Genomic DNA, 16,988 nt, shown 5'->3' on the forward strand with positions numbered 1-16,988 from the left:
TTTGTTTCATGTCTACAAGAGTTCATAGTCAATTAATTTACTATCGCCACCACTTGAAGAGGCTGCTGCACATATACACAATATTTCCACATTAGAGACCTATATAATTAATACCCAACTGATATTTCATCAATCTTTAACACGTTCTTTCTCTGAACAATTGTTTTTTTGTTTGTTTGAAAGAGTTATAAGAATCACACTATGACAATCTTCGATTTTCTAGTCAACAAGTTAATTGTCTAGTTAACAATATGTAAAGTCAGAATATGAGTCACTACAAACAAAACGACTTATAGATAAAGTTATTATCTTAGAAATTTAAACAAAACAATGTAAGACCACCTTCTAGAGGCATCCAAAATAAACAACCAATTAGACGAAAACTATCTACAAAATAAATAGATATAGAATGTGAATTAGCACACTATACAACACTAATAGATTTTGTAAATTTTAAATTAAGGATAAAACTCAATTATTATTTTAACAAGAAAAAACTTATCTTGGAAGCTTTTTTCCTCAGTATGTCACTATTGTATCAAAACTAAATTATTATGTCTAATTATTATAGCTAGTCTTCCAAAATAAAAATATACTATTCATGCACTATACATAATATTTGAAATATTAATCAAAGTTAATAAATCAAATGCCAACCTGAACCATTTCTTTTATAGCTTACATTAATCAAATCTTATCTCATTAAACTTTTCTAAGTCAATAAATGTTAATGGGTGCTGCAATGCACCCCTTGAAATAAACATGCATCTTTTTTTGTTGGCATTAAAAATAAAATTAATCTAATTTTTTAGTAATAGTGTTACGTTATTGTTAGAGATTTTATTATAATGGAAGAAAATCAAGATGCATTATAACTCTATAAACTAACAAAATTTTTATGTTAAGTATTAAAATTAATGTTTTTGATGTATTTGTTAATTCTACTACAATTAAATGTGCAATACTATATTTTTTTATATATTTCTTCTAATATTTAAATAAAATCATAGTAGCTAATTTATATAAAGATTATGTATTGGTATATGGGTAAAGACTTATCAATCTATCTTTTTGGTCACAAGTTCAAATTGCAATAGACCATTTTTTGTATTTTTTTTAGCTAACAATATCTATCCTTAGCACTCAACAATATCTATCCTACGCATTACATCAATATTATTCTAAAATTATTCTAAGTAATTAAGGATTATCTAAATATATATAAAAAACAATATTCTTATAAAAGTAAGTTAAAGAAAGCATATCTTATACCAAAAATTATGTACTTGACTTCCTATAAAGTCACTTTCGATAAAATCCTAACAACCAAGTTTAAGAGAAACTAAAATCAAATATTATCCTAATTCTACCGAAATTTCGGCAGCATAACGGCTATAATTGAACGTTTCTAAAAAAATTCAAATCTATTAATAACAACAAAACACAATTCAAAACAATATAAACTAATCACAACAACATTTAGCAAGATAAAAGTTTACCACCCATCCGACTATAGTACATGTATTCACAAAACCTACTTCATCACTATGGATGAATATTTAAGATATTCAAACTCATCTAACATGCATATTATTCTATCCATCGATCCGGCGCAGTACAATATATTGCAGAACCTACTTCACTATACATGAATATTTAAGATATTCAAACTCTACTAAACATTCATAATTAATTTATAATAAAAGTTAGTAAATGTATACCTCGAGTTACCTAGAAACCGATCAACACCAAATAAGTCGAATCCTTACAAATTGATCTCACAACCTACAACATAAAGAAATACTACAAAATTACCAATTTCTCTTTTTTTAGCTACTTACTAGTTATATAATTTATGAGTAACTATAGTTACTAACTAGTTACTAATGAGTAACTAGTTAGCAATAAAAATACATGAATATGAATGAAAATTAGTAACTTGTTAAGTAGTTGTAACTAACTATTTATTAGCTACTAAAAAAATAAAAACACATGAATAAGATTGAAAATAGAAAAAAAAATGATACAATAAAATAGAGTTAATTTCTAAACTTTTATTTTAATACTCTCCTATCTCATTCTCATTCACAATATTTAACAAAACTATTAGTTTAAAATATTCAATATATACATATACAATATATAAAATACTCTCCTATATCACATTTCTCATTCACAATATATATACACACAATACATATTCAATACAACACAAAATACATACATATATACTCTCCTATAACACATTTCTCATTCACAATATATATACACACAATACATATTCAATAATATAGAAAAACCCTAAAAAAATTTATAAAATAAAAAATAAAGTAATGTACATTACTAAAATTAGTAGAAATTAGATTTATACCTTAACAGACGTTGAGATACAATGTTTTCTCCACTAATTACGGTAGTCGGAGGTATAACCACCACGACCACTACCTCCGCCTTGAGTTTACCCTAAAAAATGAGGAAAAATGTGATATCTTCAGGTATATAGTTTTATGTATGAAAAATAGAAGATTTAGAAACAAAAATGAGCTAAAGTGGTGAAAAATTGTGAAATGGGGGTGATTTTCTATGGTGATTGGCGGAGAGGGTTTGGGAGTTTCTTGGTTGGCTGATCGAATGAGGAAGATGAAGGGCTGGGCTAGGGTTATAAACCTTTTTGGCGTCAGTTATTTTAAAATAACCGACGCCATAGGGGGGCACACCCTATGTCGTCGGTTATTTCCAAATAATTGACGCCATAAGTGGCGTAAAATTTCCTTCTAAAAATTTTCAACCTTATGGCGTCGGTTATTTATTATTATGCTGAAAAAAAAAAAGTGCCTCTAAAGGCTTGTAGTTTTTACACTCTTAATATTAGTAATAATAGTAGATGCTACTCATAGTAACAAGTAACTCTCCCAAATGTGTTACAAAATAATGATAACTAATATGTATTATCATATGTTATATATTAATTTGTTGCACATATTTAGTCTATATATTATGGGGTGCACTCTTAATGGGTATTACCCATGAATGGGTAAAATTAAAAAATTTTGAGTTTTTATACTTAATTTTTCTATCTAATTAAAAAAATCTCTCATTTTATATCATATGGGCTAAGATTGTTCCATCGGTAAAAAAAATTAAAAAAAAAAGTTTTTTAGCAAAAAAAATAAGAAAAGAAAAAGTTGAGTTTGAGTTAAATATTTTTGCATGAATATATTTTTGATATAGTGTAAAAAGAGATATTTTTTGATATTTTTTTAATTAAGTAGTTAAATTAAGCATAGAAATTCAAATTTGTGATTTAATTATTCGTTATTAGATCACAATTCGATGGTTTGATATTTTTAAAATTAATATTTATAGTTAAATTTGTTTAATAACCATTCGTGGGTAATACCCATTAAGAAGTGTTCCATATGTAAATAATATAAGTTATAGTTATTTAGGATAATTTATCAAATTTTAATAATTTCAAATATTTTATAATATAAAAAGTAATGTTTAGACATTCTATTTTACACCCAACAAACTTTTTTTTTAAAAAAAATTATAATTAGGATAAATACCTTTTTGGACCCTGTGTTTTGCCAAAGTTACCGATTGGACCCTGTGTTTTGTTAAATGACAAAATGGACCCTGTATTTTCCAAAATAGTAAAAATAGGACCCTGAGCTTAATTTTTGACAACTTTTTATTTAATATGATCAACTTGAAAACAATTCCTAATACGAACAGATACAGAAAATGAAATAATTTTGTCATAACACTTTTAGATCAGATTATAATTAAATTTTATTTTGACAAAAAATCAATTAAGGGTCCTATTTGTACTATTTTAGAAAATATAGGGTCTATTTTATCATTTAATAAAACAGAGGGTCCAATTGATAACTTTTACAAAATACAGGGTCCAAAATGGTATTTACCCAAATTATAATTTACATAATTATAAAAAAAAATTAACTAAAAAATAATTTTCTAAATTAAATAAAATATATAAAAGTGCACGTGCACCTATATACACTAAAGAAAGTGCATTTAGAATTTTCATGAACAAAAACAACCAATATATAATAGATAATACACACACATAAATGTTATACAAACAAAACAAGTAACAATCAAACAAATATGGCTTCCAAAACCAAAACCTCTCCATTCATGCTCTTCTCAGTCCTCTGTTTCCTCTTCAATCTCCGATTCTCCACCGCTCAAACTACAGTCAAAGGATCTTATTGGTATTATGGAACAGAGTTTCCTGTTTCCAACATTAACTCATCTCTTTTCACCCATCTTTTCTGTGCTTTCGCCGATCTCAATTCCACCACATACCGAGTCACCATTCCCAACTCAGTTTCAACTCAATTCTCCACATTCACCACAACAGTTCAGCAAAAGAACCCTTCCGTGAAAACCCTTCTTTCCATAGGTGGAGGAGGACCAAATATCACCGCTACCTTTGCCTCCATGGCGAGTCAACCCAGTCGCCGGAACTCGTTCATCGACTCGTCCATAAAGCTAGCAAGGAATTACAGCTTCCACGGCCTCGACCTCGATTGGGAGTACCCATCCACTGCCACAGAGATTTCCAACTTCGGAAAACTCCTCCTCGAATGGAGAACCGCCGTCGCCAACGAGTCCCGAACTTCCGGCAAAACTGCATTACTCTTATCAGCTGCAGTTTTCCGTTCATCGAATTACTATTCACTAGATTTGCCTGTTCAGAATATCTCAAACAGTTTAGATTGGATAAACGTAATGAGTTACGATTTCTACGGCCCGGGCTGGTCGCCGAACTTTACAGCGCCGCCGGCGGCTCTGTATAACGCGACGGCGAGTCAAGTCAACGGTGCTGCAGGGATCAGAGATTGGATTAGGGCGGGTTTTCCGGCTAGAAAGATGGCTTTGGGGATTCCGTTTTACGGGTACGCTTGGCGTTTGGTGAATTCTAATAACAATGGTCTTTTTGCTCCGGCGAACGGAGCCGGCTTACCGGGGGACGGAGATATTGGTTATAATAATATAAGGAGTTTTATCAGTGAGAATAATGGTCGGAGTGTTTTCAATATGAGTGTGGTGAGTGATTATTGTTATTCAGGGACTACTTGGATTGGTTATGATGATGTGAGGACTGGAGTGTCTCTACCAAAGTTAGCTATGCTAAGACCCAAGGATTGCTTGGCTATTTTTCTTGGAATGTTGGGTCTGATTACAATTGGACTCTTTCACAAACAGGTAATTAACTACTTATTACTGCTTAAAATATTAGAGCATTCTTATTGGGTACCAGTGGTGTCTAGCACCTTCTCGACATATCGCATTGTGATTGGCTAACGATATTTAAACATAAGAGAATACTCGGTTCTTTTAGCTTTTCTCAAAATATTATCTATTATTGTAGTAGTAATTCTTTTGATATGACCAGATGATATTTTGTAATTGTTATTATTGCATTTTGATATTATGTACGTTGTTGTTAATTTGTTTGTTCAGCTTTTAATGCATGGGGAACATAGAGATTTTGGAGTTTTGAGCTTCGGTTCTTGGCACCATTGTCCATTTTTATTATCTATAAATTTAGAGCAATGTTATACATGTTCAGATATCATGAATTAGTATCTTAAATAATGTGGCAATGTTTATATTTTGAAATATCTACCCAAAAGATTGAAATATAAATTAATAAAATAATAGTTGTAAAATGACATATACAATATCATGATAGATTTTCATGATATAGATTATTTTTTATATATTTATAGGGTAAATCTATTGTAAGGCCTCTTGTTACTACCTCATGGGGAAGGTAATTAGACTAATAAGAATAAAGTAAATTAATTGTCCAACTGATATAGGTGTATAAAATGATTTTTTTAAAAATTAAAAATAATAATAAAAAAAAAAAAAAAGGAATGCAACTGCTTCATTACTTGTTGTGGGTCCTACGTGTATGGCCTTCAGAAGTGTTATAAATGAGGACGAATCATTTGGGACTCGATAGTGTCCTCTAGTTCACCAAGTTAAAACATTAATTCTCCATTATTAATTATTTAAACGCACTTAATTAAGGATCAAACTCTACTGTTTTGGTTGGGCAAAGATTAAGCCGAACAGAATGAATGAGAGTGAGTGCAGTTGGCCAAGGGAAAGAAAGAGAGATCAATAAGAAGAGAGATATAGATATAGGCTTAATATTTTAGACTAATTAATATTAATATTATTTTATTTTATTTTTAAAATATATATTAAATTAAATTTTTTTTATAATAATATATAAATCTTTAATTTAATACATGACAATCTATTATAAGAATGTATACCTTACACAATAATTACCAATCGATTTAAAATTAATGGTTAAAAAAGCTTCCCTAGTGATAAAGAATTTATGCTAAGTCTTACAATTATTATAATCACAACTTGTTTTAATTAAAAGGATGTTACAATAATTTTTTCGATAAGAAATTTAAAATTTTAAATAACTAAAAAAATTCAGAGTTCTTTCCCTCAATATATGTTGGCTCGACGAATAGGAGATCAAGTTATAAAGTCTTATTACCTAGCTGCTAAAGTTATATATATATATGGGCAAGACTAGGGGTGGGCATCCGATCCAATCCAACATTTTTTTCCTCATCCAATCCAATCCAATTAGTAATTGGATTTGAAAAATCATCATCCGATCCAATCCAATTAGATCTCAAAATCCAATCCAATCTAATTACCAATTAGATTGGATCTGTTTTTTGATTGGATATCCAATTATACACTTAAATTTTAATATTAACATAAAAAATATGAAGAAAAATACGTAAAAATTAAATATCACATTTTATTTAAGTTTAATACTCCATAAACATACTATCATTACAATGTAATGCAAATTAAAGTTTTAAATAAATAAAACAACAATATTTCTAAGTAATAAAATAGAACAAAACGTCATGAAAATAAATACACAAAACGACCAATTGTTAAAAATTTAACACAAAAATAAAATTCAATAAAAATATAATTAATATATATTATATTTTTATTATTTTTATTAGATAAATAAATATAAATAATTTTTTAATATATATAAATGTAATTGGATTGGATCGGTTTTTAATTAGATTTTGAGATTGACATCCAACAATCGATCCAATCCAATTAAAATCTAACTTTTAGCATCCAATTCAATCCAATTGTAATTGGATATCCAATTTTTTGTAATTGGATCGGATTGGATCGGTTCGGTTCAATTGGATTGGATTGGATGTTGCCCACCCCTAGGCAAGACTATAGTAGTAAAATTATTTTTTAAAAATAAATACCATTATAAAAATAATTTAAATTAATTTTATAAAAAAATAATGATAATTCAAAATAAAAATTAATAAAATTTTTAATTATTAATATTATTTTATTTTTAAAAAAATAAATATTATTAAATATTATTATAATATGTATAAAGTTTTAATTGTATACAAGCAGTCTTATCGTAAGAATATACACCTTACATTATAATAACCACAAGATCTAAAATCAATCGTCAAAAAAAGTTCCCTACCGGTAGGGAACTTTTGTTAAGTCCTACCATAGTCTTGCCCTATATTTATATACTTATCACATTTATAGTTTATAATTATATCTATTTTATTATTTATATATTTATATCAAATTTATTTGTCTTAATTTATATATTTATAAAAAGGAAAGTATAAAAGTATGTGATTTTCTATATTTTTTCTTTTTATTTGTCAAATTTTGTGAGAATCTCATATTTATATCATAAAAAAAGAAAAATTATTTACTGAGCTTATTTTTATAAAAATATCACATTGTTCACAATCTTCATATATACACTATAAATAAATGATGTGATTTAATTTTTAATTTATATTTTTCTCCTTAGATTGTTCGACTAAATCATTTTTACCCAACTAATTAGTAGTATTTTTTTAAATTTTATTTAATCTATAGTTTATTATTATTATTATTATTATTATTATTATTATTATTATTATTATTATTATGATTTGTTCATTTACTACAAGAAAAATGTTTTTTGTCGGCGAGTTTTCTCACTGGCAAAAGTATACATATGTTGCCAGTATAGTTTTCTCCATGAGCTTTTGTGCCAACAAAGGATGCTGGCAGTAATTCGTCGACATAACGTGTTTTACCGATGAATCACTATAATTCACCAATAGCTTATATAAGTTTCTCACCAGCAAGTCAGCTGAGGAGTCCCTCATGATGTTTTGTCAGCAAAATGTTGCACCGAAAAAATTTTGGCACTAAATTCGCATCTAATTTTTATTTACCCACAAAAGTTTTGTTGGTGCATTATTTCGCCAACAAAACTTCACCAATAAAAAATATTATTTTAGTTTTTTCAACTAGATGTAGTTTGCTGGCAAAACTATTTTTTTAAAAAAAAATTATATTTATAAAAAAATAAAATTAAAATCAAAATTTTTAAGATAATAATAAATAAATATAATCCAAAATATTGTTAGTTTATAAAAATTAATTATATTTACTCTGCAAATTAAAATATAAAACTATAAGTCCACAATCGGGAGAGGTAGTATGTGAAGAAGAGCCATCGCTGGGAGGCTGAAATGGTGTAATCAGTGGAATTGGAGGCATCGAGACATGTTGAATCTTGGAACAGTGACGGCCAGTTACATTATTTGTTGCTGAAACATGCTCACGATTTGATTCTGAGTCTCCAACATTTGTTGTTGCCACTCGTTCAGTGCTAATAGTTTTTCTACCCTTAAGTTCAGGGGCTCATATTCCTCTTGGGTGATAGTGGGTTGGTTGGAGGGACCTTCTTGGGAGTTACCTTCTTTACCCACGTCCTAAGTCTCGACAACTAGCACATCCCTCTCAAGTGGCGTGACCGCTCACCCAGCACTTGTGTCATAAAACACATGTCTCTAGAAAATTAGATGGGGTCAACATTGTACTGCTAGGGGACATTGGTCAGCGCTGGCTGAGTTTCACAAATCTCAACTATTTTGGCCTACAAAAAATTTAATAAATTGTTAGAGTTGAATAGAAATTAAAATATAACACGAATTTATTAAAGATATAAAATTACTTACATGCTATTGTTATGTGTGTTCATTGCGCCATTTGTTGTTCTTGTAGTAGAACTTTTCAAAAGTGTCCACAGCATTAGGAAGTTTCCCTATCTCGGGATCAACCTATTTTTATACAATACAAAAAATTAGAAATATATTATTCAAAAAAATGAATTAGACAAATATGCTGACAACATGATACCCCGCTCACAATGTGGACGACTATGGTCTTAATCCCCTATCCACCTTGAATCTTCATCTGCCCTCAATTTATTGCATTGTGTTCGGCTCTTGCCTATAATTTATAATAAATTTATTGTTGGCAAAACTGAGTAAGAAATCATAAGTTAATAGACATTCAATTTTACAACTTTTATTTTATACCTGTTATTTTGGATCTTTCCGGTATGCGATAACCTCTGCGCACACCTCCAGTGTCACCACATCTAGACGTGATCTCCTAGTCGCTTCTACATCTCCATATTTCTCAATATTCTCTTTTGATGATTTTTTTGTGTCCACTCTCCAGTCACGTAGCGCTCTTGATATTAATTTAAGAACGTAATCCTTAAACAAGATTGTTAATAAGGAATTCAAACATGATTTGAAAAAAAAAATAAACATTAAAATCATATATATTTGTTATTTTTGTATACTAATTTTATATGATCTATTACAATAAAAAATTGAATGTTACTGTTTTTGTGTCCCAAATAGTCTGAATAAATGTTTCCTTAACGTTCTTAAAGTTGAACTTGTTTAAAAGAATTGTATTACGAACAAAAAAATTTGATATAATTGTTAAACTTGTTGTCATAGTCGTCTATCGGGGACCTATTCCCCTTACGAAATATGAATTTCAATTTTTATCTCGCAGACTGCTTAGCCAATTCTTGTTCAGTATTTTTCCCCTTGTAGTTTCCTCTAACTCCCTTTTGCTTACTTTTGCTTGCACCTAAATTAGCCATTCTATACATACAAGCTAGAAATAATTAATTAATTAACCTATTAACAAAAGAAATATGTATTTGATTTAATTAACGATGTGTTTAAATATTACAATACTTTAAAGTCTACAAGCTATCATAATCATCACTATCATTAACTGTTACATTATTTTTATTATCACTATCACTAGTGTCTTCATCATCACTATAAACAATGAAATCATCTAAATCTTGACGGTGACACTGCTCAAAGTCCTTGTTGGTCACTTCAATTAGGTCGACATCATCACAGACATATTTGACATCATCCATTTGTGAAAGTTGAATGACTAACTGGATTCTCGAAGAGTTTCTTTCTTGTATAGTCGTGGTCTCATCATCATCCTCATCTAAGAAATTCCAAACATTGTGGGGTAGTAAATATTGATAAGCTTCCATTCAACTCCATTCTTCAAATTGGGAATGTAATATATCAAATTTTCTTGGGATGCAAATATGAATGGTTCATTTTGGTACCATCGACAGGGTGAAGCAGACACTAGTGAAAAAACTAACACTTTCTGTTCTGCAACCGTTTGTGTCCCACCACTTGCACCTAAAATAATAACACTACAATCCTTCAAGTAAGTGAACTCATAGACTTCTTTGAGTACGCCATAAAAAATTTTACCACCTTCTCCAGGCACCAAAATACAACTGTTTTGGGTGTTATGATTGTCATCCCGATCCTCAACTAGGAATTTAATACCGTTAAAAATACATCCAAGATAACAATAGCATGCTAAATTAGAGGAATTTGCGATGATGTACAATTCATATGATACTTTCCCAAGGTTATTCGCTCAGAGTTGATTGATCTATAAGTGATTGAAAAATGTAATCAATACTAGTACAAGAAACTGTATTTGAATGAAAAAATTAGTAGAAAATAATACTTCCTCGAACCAACTAGGAAACTTATTCTCTAGTTTATAACTAAGCAAGAGATTCACTCATGACAATTATTTTTTATTTTATTTTATTTATTTATTTTTTTTTTTTTGCTGAAACACTCATGACAATTAGTTGATGTCCAAGCTACTAAAAGTACAATTAACAGAAATTTATTTGATTTAAGTACCATGACTGCTCTATTTTACATGGATTATTCAAGCAAATTAAACTCGAAACTTCTTAATGAATTCATAATTTAACTCAGAACTTCTTAATGAATTCATATATAAGGGTGCTAATCTCCTCTGGTTTTGCTTGGTTAATAAAATGAGGCAGACCTTCCATTATAACCACTTCTTCCAGCAATGGCACATCTTTTTTAAAGCCACCACTTTCTATGTATTCCTTAACGCCTGGGAAAAGGTAGGTGCTTTCTTGTTCCCCCGCTATGTACTTCGTCGGAACTTTTATCTGTGCTCCTGTCCAAGGTGCCAGGAGCTCCCATGATCTGCAAAACGACATACAGAAAGCTGTGCTTTAAACAATTTAACTCCAAAGTCTTTAAGAGCATTGGATTAACAAGAACCATTAAGCATAGATGTTAATGAACTAATTTCAAATTCAATAATAGGAAATAAAGAAAGAATGCTACAAGTTGAAAGCTCGATAATAGTTTAATCCTCCAGTAAAGCCTGTCTGGTTGAACTTATTGGCATAGTAATTGATGACTTCTTCAGAAACCCAAGAGGGTAATGTATCTGGAGCTTTTATACTCTTGAATCCTCCATCTTTTTCTTTTGGTATGATTAAAGGTGTTGATCCAAAAGATGTATAAAGTTTCCTTAGTACTGATGCAGTGTCATCAGAAGCAAAGTCTTTTTCAATCTCTCCTTGTTCCTACAAAACAAATGGTAAGGGGCGTATCAAAAAGTGTTAAGCACAATTTAATATTCAGTACTTCACATTTAATATTGAGTCTTACACAATATTATCACTATTCACTAGAAGTCTCAATTTCTAAGTAGACTTATAAAATAATTTAGAACGAATAAGAAATTAAGAATTAAAAAAAAAAAAAAGATGGATACGCATTTGAAAATTTTAGTATTGCCACCATACCATTGACATATTTATTTGGGTTCTTTTAGATTATCAAGTTGACTTCCACAGAACACTTACTTTATCTTGCAACATGACTTAATTAATCCCCCAAATATTTTCAATATTAATCCAGAATCATGTTATATATGGAGAATAAGAATCTTTAGTTGAATTGAAGTATTTCTTAATCTGGAAAGTCTTTTAGGAAGAAAAAGGGGATAGAACTAGCAAATTTAATGGTACCAAAAATGTTTTATTTTGGTCATAAAATATGCTATAGTCTCTATTTCCAAGCCAAAAATGAAAAGAGATTAAATCACCTGAAATCTGCACATGTAGAAATCATCCCCATAGAAAGCCCTTAACCCATCAAAGAAACTCATCTCAGGTTTCCTGGGAAAGTAAGCAACACCTAGGATCACCATAGCTTTTACTCTGTCAGGCCTGAACAAGCTTAAGTACCAAGCAGTGAAAGCTCCCCAATCATGGCCAACCAACAAGACTTGGTTGATACCCAGATGGTCCAGAAGGCCGATCAGGTCGCCAACGATGTGTAAAACACTGTAAGACTCCGGAGACGGCGGCGCGTCAGTGTCACCGTAACCACGGAGATCGGGGGCTATACAGCGGAAACCCAATGAGGAGAGAGAGAGCATGTGGTGGCGCCAGGAGTACCAGAGCTCAGGGAAGCCATGGAGGAACAAGACCGTCGGACCGGTCCCGATTGACGCCACGTGCATGTTTATTCCGTTTGTGGTGACCGTCGAGTGCTCAATTTTCTCCATTTTGTCCGAAGTGTTTCTTTTTCAGATGAGGATATTTGGGTAGCTAACTAAAGAGCATCATAAAGCAATTCTTTTTTTACTTTTAAAACAGGTAAAATATTTTGGTAAAACTTTTAGGTATGGTAACTAATTATTTCTGTTAGGTATATTCTGTTAGGTCATCTTTCTTTTAACTTGAATTTTGACAAATGCAAAATTTTACTTCACTTTATTAAAAAAATATATATATAATTTTGGAAATTATAATATTTTTAAGGGGTAAATATCAACTTATATATTTTTAAAAGTGAAGCCCAAAGATCGAATTCTTAATTTATTTACCTTATTTTTCAATCGTAGTTCTTTTGTTGAATAATGTAACTCAATTGTCGTTCTCACCATTTTTTTTTTGTGTCAAGGAGCCTCTGTGTTTAGTACTCAAATTTAATGAATTAAAATTTGCATTTATGTATATACGTTTTTCAATTCCAACTTTCCCCCCTTTTTCACCTTCTCTTAATTTTTGAGAATTTTTTTACCTCCCCCATTGAAAATAAGTTATTTTCCATTAATATATCAGTTATAATAATAATAAGTATCGTATGTGGTCATGTCTTAGGCTTTCCAAGATCTTGCTTGGTGCTACAATTTACTATTAATTTATCACTACTATGAAAGATCAATGTAGGCGATGGTGATCATTATACTTTATACACTATCTTCTCATAAATAATCGGAGGGGATAATGAGGCGGATGTGAGAGTTTTGGAAGATTTCATAGTCGCCCTCAAACGGAGAACTTGGCGATTATTACTCAAGACAAGGGCTTGGGTTGAAATGGGTATGGCGTGGTACTTCTCTATCTTTTGCTTGATTTCTAGAATTGTATCAAACAAACCCACTTCAATCGAGAAGGATTTTCCATTTGGTGGATCGAAAATCACATCCATTTGTACACAGAAGCGAGAATTTCAATCACGTTGAGATCAAACGATCTACTCAATTCTGCCATTAGAACCTATATTAGCCATCTCAGTCCCTAAAGAAGAAAATTAAAACATTTAAAGATAAGTTTTTTTTTTTTTATTATTATTATTATTATTATTATTATTATTATTTTAGGAGAAATACTATGTTATCATAAAACAAAAGATAGTTCGTTTACAATAATATCGTAAATCGGAGGAGGAATATTACCCATCCAAAAGCAAGCTTCATCCAACCCTAAAGCATATCTAGCTAACCCATGGGCAGCCATGTTAGCATTACGCTTAACATGACTAATAGATACATTAGGGAGAAAGGATAGAAGATATGCTAACAATTAAGTCTTTGAAAGAAGAAATTGCAGGACAAGAACCAGTTAAAGCGTTAGAAACAATGAGCGCATCTGTTTCGGTGTGAGTAATTGGCACTTCCAATTGTAGGATCCAATTGATGCTGTGGAAGATTGCTTTGGCTTCCATTTCATGGGAAGCAAAGCTGCTGATTATTGGTTTCGACATGGCAGCAAGAACAACACCAGCAGAGTCATGGACCACTGCACCAACTCTGATTATTTGGTGCTGAGAATCCAATGCAACATCAACATTAAGCTTTAAAGCTGTCGGTGGTGGAGGTTGCCACGAAGCAGGAGGAGTGACTCGTTTAAGAAGCTGGTGAGAGTGAGTTGCAGCAGCAGCCGTCGGTTGTGGTGCTGAAGTAGTAAGTCTGAATTTCTCTTGAGTCGTGTGGAATTACAGCAGATAATTAGCAGCAAGGAAGCTACCATTTTAGCAGGCTTGGCATTGCTACCGTGGACAACACGATTGCGCTCAGTCCAAATACACAATAAAATGCAAACAAGATGCTCCATTTCTGGTTTTGTATAGATTGTTGAGAGGTGCAGTAGATAATCCCCTTTGTGCATAGTTGAAGAGGAATTCCAATCCAAGTTGAAATCAGCATAATGCCAAACTGCTCGGGCATATTTACAGCCAAAGAAGGCATGGCCAATTGACTCCCAAGCTACATGACAAATAGAGCAGGTGGCATCCGTGATGACTTTTCTGCGTACAAGAGAAGTGGCCACCAGTAATGCATCCTGAAGGATTCGCCAAACAAAAATCTTAATTTTTTGCAGGAGATTCAGCGACCGAAAAAAGTTCCACTTGCATGATGCAGAAGAAGTAGCAGACGGATGAGCAATGTCTTCAAGAGCAGCGACAAGGTGATATCCCGACTGAACACTATAAATACCAGTGTTGTTGTGGTGCCATATCAAAGCATCAGCACTTTGAAAAAAACTAAGAGGGATTGTTAATATTTTTTCCACATCCACCATTGAGAAACAACTTTGTAGAAGAGGTACATCCCACTCTCGTTCATCAGTAATATAATCAGCAACCACCGCTGAAGGAGAGCCCGAATAGAATGTCGGCTTAAAATTATGAAATCTCGGGATCCATGGGTTCGAACCACAGCTAATATGTCTACCATCTCCAACTTTCCATCAGAGACCAGCCTTTAGAAGCTCTCTTCCATAGAGTATACCCTGCCATGTTAGAGATGGGGAGTGACCATGTGAAGCTTCCAAGAAGGAAGTATGCGGAAAGTATCTCCCTTTTAGGATTCTACTAAGCATCGATGATGGATGGTTGAGTATTCTCCAGGCCTGCTTTGCTAGAAATGCCTGATTGAAATGCACAAAAGAACGAAACCCCATTCCTCCATTTGATTTTGTTTTGCAAAGAAACTTCTAATTTTTCCAATGAATTTGAGAATCCGACTCAGTCTTGCCCCACCATATTTTTGCCATCATTGATTCAAGTTGATTGCTTGTTGTTATAGGTAGTCTAAAACAGCTCATGGCGAAGGTGGGAATGGATTGAACCACCGCTTTAAGCAGGACTTCCTTGCCCCCTGCTGAAAATATTTTTTCGCTCTAATTGTTCATTAGTTTCCACACTTTGTCCTTGATATCCTGAAACATAAGCTGCTTGTTTCTACCTGAATATGATGGTCGCCCCAAATATTTTTCATGGCACTCGCTGATAGGCATGGCGAGGTGGCGATGAAAGAAGATTTGGCTTGCCAGTGTCGTATTGGGTGAGAAAGACATAACTGACTTTTTAGGAATGAGAAGTTGACCCGAAGCTTTATGGTATATATCAAGACATCTTTCAATAGCCAGGTATGAACTTTCGGTTGCATTACAGAAAAGGAGACTGTCATCAGCAAAGAATAGGTGCGATATGGGAGCAGTGTGTCGAGTCAAGGAATAGCCTTGTAGGTTTCTAGCACTTTTTCGTGTTGTAGCAACTGAGATAGACCTTCAGAACAGATTAGGAACAAGTATGGTGATAAAGGGCAACCTTGACGGAGACCCCTTTTTGGTTTGAGTGAGCCTGTAACCTCCCCATTGACAAAAAAAGTGAATTGGTTTATTGTAAGGCAGCTCATAATCAAAGATATCCATTTTGAAGCAAAACCCATTTTCTCCATTGTCAATTGCACAAATCGCCATTCAACACGATCAAAGGCCTTACTCATATAACGTTTGATGGCGGCAGCGCCTTTACGACCCGAAACTTTGTGCTTGATACTTGTATTAATGAGTTCAAAGGCCACAATAATATTATCTGTAATTAACCGGTTGGGTAGGAAGGCACTTTGTGTTTCTGGGATGACGTATGGGAGTACTTGCTTAAACCAGCTGACTAGAACCTTAGTGATGAGTTTAGAGATGACATTGCAGAGGCTGATAGGACGGAAATCTTTGACAACTTGTAGCCTCTTAACCTTTGGAATGAGTGTGATTATTGTTGAAATTCCCAATCGGTACCATGTTTAAAAAAAAGAGGTAAAAATGATAGACTTTAAAAAAAAAGGTAAAAATAAAAGAGGACAACATAAAAAGGGTATAGAGTGTAATTTTCTCTTTGAAAATTATAATATTTTTAAAATATAAAATTAAATATTTTTAAAAGTTAAGCCCAAAGTGTGATAAGTTGAGGAATACCTCTTTTTTGTATCAATTAATTAAAAATACTCTTATATTATATTTCATTAAAATCTATCCACTTTTATGAGTGGATTGCCTAATATACCACTGCCCTACACTTAAGTGTAGCACATGATTTATATTAATCCAAGGAGTATAATGGGGACATCATTTATAAAAG

The 16,988-nt window shown here is 31.8% G+C and overlaps 2 protein-coding genes across 2 annotated transcripts; one reads left to right on the plus strand and one right to left on the minus strand.

Annotated features, from left to right (window-relative positions):
• Nucleotides 1-4,069: 4,069 nt before the first annotated feature.
• On the plus strand, nt 4,070-5,655 carry LOC115724844 (class V chitinase). Its single transcript, XM_030654204.2, is given in 3 exon segments — nt 4,070-5,127; nt 5,130-5,238; nt 5,497-5,655. Coding segments are annotated over 3 exon segments (1,125 nt in total). The 5' UTR covers nt 4,070-4,134; the 3' UTR covers nt 5,520-5,655.
• Nucleotides 5,656-11,014: 5,359 nt separating this feature from the next.
• LOC115724855 (uncharacterized) lies at nt 11,015-12,982 on the minus strand. Its single transcript, XM_030654217.2, has 3 exons — nt 12,382-12,982; nt 11,613-11,857; nt 11,015-11,468 (listed from the first exon to the last, which is right to left on the minus strand). Exons 1-3 carry the CDS (start codon nt 12,844-12,846, stop codon nt 11,222-11,224), a joined length of 957 nt encoding a protein of 318 aa, XP_030510077.1. The 5' UTR covers nt 12,847-12,982; the 3' UTR covers nt 11,015-11,221.
• Between the last annotated feature and the right edge of the window lie 4,006 nt (nt 12,983-16,988).

The sequence above is a fragment of the Cannabis sativa genome, chromosome 6, assembly GCF_029168945.1.
Source record: "Cannabis sativa cultivar Pink pepper isolate KNU-18-1 chromosome 6, ASM2916894v1, whole genome shotgun sequence".
Taxonomy (NCBI): Eukaryota; Viridiplantae; Streptophyta; class Magnoliopsida; order Rosales; family Cannabaceae; genus Cannabis; species Cannabis sativa.

What these genes read in the sequence shown, in the direction of transcription:
- LOC115724855 (XM_030654217.2), bottom strand. Translation starts at nt 12,846, where the DNA reads ATGGAGAAAATTGAGCACTCGACGGTCACCACAAACGGAATAAACATG. An exon ending in TCTACATGTGCAGATTTCAG is followed by an intron (nt 11,858 to 12,381) that starts GTGATTTAATCT and finishes TTTGTTTTGTAG; the next exon opens with GAACAAGGAGAGATTGAAAA. An exon ending in TATTATCGAGCTTTCAACTT is followed by an intron (nt 11,469 to 11,612) that starts GTAGCATTCTTT and finishes GTCGTTTTGCAG; the next exon opens with ATCATGGGAGCTCCTGGCAC.